The sequence below is a fragment of the Abrus precatorius genome, unplaced genomic scaffold, assembly GCF_003935025.1.
Source record: "Abrus precatorius isolate BTA unplaced genomic scaffold, Abrus_2018 Scaffold2, whole genome shotgun sequence".
Taxonomy (NCBI): Eukaryota; Viridiplantae; Streptophyta; class Magnoliopsida; order Fabales; family Fabaceae; genus Abrus; species Abrus precatorius.
Genome location: NW_020874362.1, coordinates 28353166 through 28358435, shown reverse-complemented (window position 1 = coordinate 28358435; position 5270 = coordinate 28353166). Strand labels below are relative to the sequence as shown.

Sequence of the window (5270 nt, the reverse complement as noted above, 5' to 3'; positions counted from 1 at the left end):
GTTTAAAGAAAAAGATGTTTTAAAAATTTTCGTAATTTTGGCTTAAACGAATTTTTTTAACTTAAGCAAAAATTACTTTTTTACTAAATTCGTTTAAACAAATTTTATTGGCTTAAGTCAAAATCACTTTTTGTTAAATTCACTTAAGAGAATTATTTTATTTTGTTTAAGCAAAAACTCACAGCAGAGCGTAGTTCCTGCCAAAATCACAGAGGATCCAAATCTCAGATTTAGTTGGCAATAAGGTAATTTGGACAAAAAATATTCATTAAAGGTGGTTATAATCAGGTATAAGTTTTAAATTTTAAACCCATAAGTATCTGACTTGACTGAATAAATTTTGATTTATTAGTGTGTTCATATTTTTTAATAATTTTTTATAAAATATTATGCTTAAAAATTTAGTAAAATGATAATAAAATATAATTTTATTTACATAAAAATGACTTATTTAAAATACATTTTTATAATAAAAATAATACATTTTTTATAAAAAAAATTATATTCACATGTTTAAAATAAATTTCTTAAATTAAAAATAAACAAATAATATATATACATAGTGATAATAATAAAAATAAACATTTTAATATATAATAAATAAATCATAATCATCTAATTATGCATATATGAGACATTTTTAACTTATTGTCACACTTGCAAAATTTAAGCTTGACTTATTTAAATAATTAAATTTAATTTTTAAACTTAAATTTATTTATCTAATTAAATAAGTAAACCCACCAAGCATTTCACAAATCCAGAATGAATAGTTCAGAAGTACATCGCTAGAAGTGTGTATTTGGTGTGGTTCTAAATTTTTGAGTGTGGTGATGGTGTTGCCAGGTTGGTTGCAATGGCGTCATGGTTTTGGTTGGCTGCAACTTGCAAGGTTCAAGCCATTTCAACACCCACAAAACTTGCAGAATCCACCATCCATTAACTTCAGATCCAAATGGGTCAAAATACTGACCCAGTCAGTTGCGCTCGGATTGGGTGCTTTGGGCTTCAAACCGATTGATGAACAATCTAGTTGTATTTGAAGAAACGATTTGTTTTATAAAAATATGGTATCAATATCATGTTTATATACAGAATAGACATAAATACGTTAAAATATGAATTAACAAAATATGCTCTGCCTTAGTTTCTGTTTTAGTTTTTACTGACCACAATCAAACGCTGTTTTACCAAAGTATTGACTACATTGCAAACTGCATTTGGGAAAGGAGGGTATTCAAACGCTGTTAATCTTTTGGCATGAGCTAATCAAATTGGATTTTTGATAAAGTGTGACCCAGAGACAGTGATATCTTTGAGCTGGGCATCGTAGAGGCTTTTAGAATACAGGATATAGTCATATCAGCCCTTTGAATCAGGGGGAATTCACCTCCAGCTAGATCTTTCCTGAAATGTCTTAACTATGAGGAATGCGATGTATCGCAGAAATTGATGTCAGCATGCTGAATGCTGATAGAAGCAGAATGGTTAATCAATAATACAGAACTTATTCTTCAGATTCTGCTTCCATCACTGGGAGAATGCTTAAAGCTGAAGCACCTAGATGCATCCCCCTAATAACACCTCCATACCCAACCTTAATCTTGTGGCACAGAAGCAAGATGGAATCCCAGAGAGCTGTTCTTCCCTGACATAAATCCAGAGCTGTTAGCAAACCAACAGAACAATAAAATCGTACTGTCCGATAAGAGATCCATTGACAAATCATGAGTAGTAGTAGCATGCAAGTTCACAATGCACATCAAATACATATTGGAAAATAACAGTACTGAAGGTTTAAAAGAAAGGTTCAAAAGTATTTGATATAAGTTCATAAGCTGGGGATAAAAAGACATAACTGACCTGAAGAGAAAACTGCAGCTTCTTATCCCAGTACAAGGCAAAAATTGGGGGACCCTGCTTTCCAACTGCTAATACACATGCTCCTGGGTGCAGCATGGAAGGGACAGCAGACACTACAGCAATGTATTTCTCGGGAAACCTTTCCTTTGGGGGAAGGACTCCCAAGAACAAGGGGTTTTTGCTAGACTGAACTGCAGCATAGGACATAGCATCCACATGTAACATCCACTTTGGATGTTCTAAGAAAGCACAGAACAGATACAAGAGCAAGTGAGAATCAGAAGGTAGCTCAAGTGTCCACTTTTTATTCTTTTTATCATAAACTTCCCCACTTCCAAGATACTCATAATTCTTCAAGCAGGTTCCTTCTGCAAGCTCTGAAAATTAAGACAAGGTAACTCAAGTTTAGATTACATGGGAAAGTGCTGGCCATGAAACCAATCTCAGATAATGAAGTTCCCCTTCAATTTATTACAGGAAATCTGATGAAGGTTAATGACTAATAAGAGCAATATATCCATAAGTCTGCCTACCTCGGATCCTTTGCACTGTGTAATCTGCACGAACACTGCTTTGAGGTAGCAAACCTTTAACCCACTCTCCTTTAACCAAGGATTGAAGTCTTTGGTGTTCAGTGATAGCATCCACACACTCCTGCATAATAGGAACTAAAGAAGTCTGCTGTGGTGACTGTTGCATATTAGATACAAGCATTTTGGCTGTATACAAATTAAACCAAGCAGAATTTGTCAGAACTGAAAAGCTATCAACAAATATAATCAAATTGGGATAGAAAATCACATTTAATGGACTAATATGAAGCAAAGTACATTTGGAAGCCTCAATGGCCTGCAAAAGAGTAGAATGTAACTGATGAAGTAATCCATCTTCATTGAGAGTCAATGCAGGTTGCCAGTCTTGAGTCTTATCAATAGTTGGCAAGGCAGAAGGGCTTCCGGTAGACAGAATATCATTGCCCACTTGACAAATTGTTATTGAAATACCAAGTTTAGCAGCTGCTTGCATAACCTATGAATATGAAAATCTTAGAATCAGGGAAATGGGTTAAATCTTAACTTTCTTCAATAAAGTTCACAACTTCAGAAAATCTATCTACAAACCATTATGAATAGTATGAGTTAGAGTTTGTTCAGACATGAGGCCAAAGTGAGTTTTATGTCTGGTTTTGCTTACTTCCGGTGGCATGTGCAATCATTATTTTGGACTCCTTAGACTTCATGATCTGATGTTTCAGGAAAAATAAAACTTTTTGAATGTTCAGCCTTGATACTGTATTACCAGCCATATTACTCAAATAATGCAAAATATTTTTTATACTCTTTCTTCTTGGAAATTACATACCAAACCATAAGTAACTTTTCCTAATCAACCCAACAAAACTCATTCTTCTTATAATATTTTAAGATAAACACATCCAAATATATAACTCATTCTCTAAAAAGTAACTTGACCCAAAAAATTAATTCTCTGCAAAACCAATCCTACATCAGTTATTTTAACAGAGTAACACACAAATGAGTAGTCCTGAAACCGTCCATGGAAATTTTACATCAACCACAACTTTGTCATCTTGCCATTGAAAAATATTGTTGCCATCGCATATATAGAGTCACGGTCAATATATTTTTTTTTTTTTGTTTAACCTTGATTTGAACATATAAGAAGAAATGAAGAATATAATGAACCTGAATGTGACTTGTCTCAATCTTGCTAAGCAAAGGACTAAGCAAGACCGAAGAAAACCATTGCCTGAGTCGGTCACGCCACTGTTCAATTTGAGGATAAATGCCCAGATGTTCAAAAGCTTCAATAGATTCTTCCATGGACATTGAAGGAGGAAGGTCACCCTCTCCCTTCTTAGGGGGAGTGTTAAACTTTTGGGAACCCGGAGACATCCTCACTGGCCTCAATGGCGTAAGCCTTGTGGTTCCAGAGGTATTAGCCGAGCCTGTAACCGTATTAGGGCTCACCATGCCAAAACCAGGAACCGTAGGGGGCGGGGTAGACAACTTCCCTGCTGATTCATTGATCCTTTCATCCACTTCAGCTAAGAACTGTTCCAGCTTTTCCTCTGATGTGATCTTATTTCCAGAGGAGGCTCGCCTATTAGACCACGGGCTAGAGACTATTGAATCCACTCCAGTTGAACTCCGAGGGGGCGAAACTAAACCAGGTGCAAGATACAACGATGCTGAACCAGGCGACCTCGAGGACGTGCTAACAGAACGAGCAGCAGCACCCTTATTGGAATTTGAACCATCAGCATCAATGCGAGAAGAACGAGTGGGGCTGGGAATTGGCTGATGAAGGGGAACAAGCAAATCTGAAGAAGGCAAATGAGGTTTAGACTTGGGGGGCTTTTTTGATGATTCAGGTTGAGCCAAATCAACCTTTGGCTTCACTCCTAAAAGCTCTAGTTGATGTTTGGTTAGAAAATTCTCATTTTTATTAACATTGTTAGAATTAGGCACAGTCTTAGCAGCAACTACACCTCCTGCAGTATATCTAGCTCTACGCAAAAACACAACTTTGAGGAGTGCAGAAAGAGTTCCAATGAAGATGAGACCCACCAAAGCTTGTAGCGTCTTGGCAAGCCAATCTGAAGTTAAGGAAATTGAATGAAAAATTACCCTAAAAATTAATAAAGGGGAAATTTTGAGGCAGAGATTCTTACAAGCTGTGACAGGGGAGATAGTTTTGATACTCAACATGTGAATAAAGCCATTTTCCCTACAATTTCAAATACAATGAGTGAATTGAAGGTAATGAGGAAGAAGTGTAAAGAGAGTGTAAGTGAGCACCTGAAGATGATAGCGAGAAAGACGAATGCGGATGCAGAGAAGAAGGAGAGGATTGAGAGGAAAGTGAAATTGGAAGGTTGAAGACTGTTGGAAGTGAGAACTGCGGAGAAAGAAGGGTTTTGATAAACGCTGAACTTCGATTTCGATGGCGAGGAAGAAGCCATAACCATGTCACTAGGGTTTTGATTTGAGGTTTATCACTTCAAACCCACTTCTTGCCTCGCATCGCATCTTTTCATTTTAGCTACCATGAAAATGCCGGTTAATATTATACTATACAATTCAAATTTTAATGAATATTTTTAAATATAAACATTTTTCTATTTTTTCATTATTTAATTCATCGATAAGTTCTTTTAATTATAAGTAAATATTTTAATGTTAATAAAAGTATATCGTTAGAATAAAACATTGAGTTAAAATAATAGTTATACTCACATTTAATTATATAGATTATTGTATCAGTAAAAATTATTAATTTTTATAATAATTAATATAAAATTATATTAATAACATATTTTAATTTATTAACATTGTAAAATTTTTTACATATTAAAATTAAACTCAAATTTATAATATATGTGA

The 5270-nt window shown here is 34.7% G+C and overlaps 1 protein-coding gene across 2 annotated transcripts; it reads right to left on the bottom strand.

The window, feature by feature from the left end:
• Positions 1-698: 698 nt before the first annotated feature.
• Positions 699-4927, bottom strand: LOC113858348. 2 transcript variants are annotated; one of them, XM_027490958.1, is made up of 7 exons: positions 4686-4927; positions 4559-4614; positions 3570-4483; positions 2694-2892; positions 2397-2582; positions 1864-2240; positions 699-1648 (listed from the first exon to the last, which is right to left on the bottom strand). In XM_027490958.1, the coding sequence occupies exons 1-7, from the start codon at positions 4853-4855 to the stop codon at positions 1508-1510; spliced, it is 2043 nt and encodes a 680-aa protein (XP_027346759.1). In that variant the 5' UTR covers positions 4856-4927; the 3' UTR covers positions 699-1507. The 2 variants fall into 2 exon arrangements, with proteins under 2 accessions (XP_027346759.1, XP_027346758.1); XM_027490957.1 differs by having other exon boundaries at positions 757-1648; positions 2397-2892.
• Positions 4928-5270: the final 343 nt, after the last annotated feature.

Coding starts and splice junctions, on each gene's coding strand:
- LOC113858348 (XM_027490957.1), bottom strand. CDS start 4,855: ATGGTTATGGCTTCTTCCTCGCCATCGAAATCGAAGTTCAGCGTTTAT. Junction 4,615..4,685: donor TTTCTCGCTATCATCTTCAG/GTGCTCACTTAC, acceptor TTGAAATTGTAG/GGAAAATGGCTTTATTCACA. Junction 1,649..1,863: donor AGCTGCAGTTTTCTCTTCAG/GTCAGTTATGTC, acceptor GATTTATGTCAG/GGAAGAACAGCTCTCTGGGA.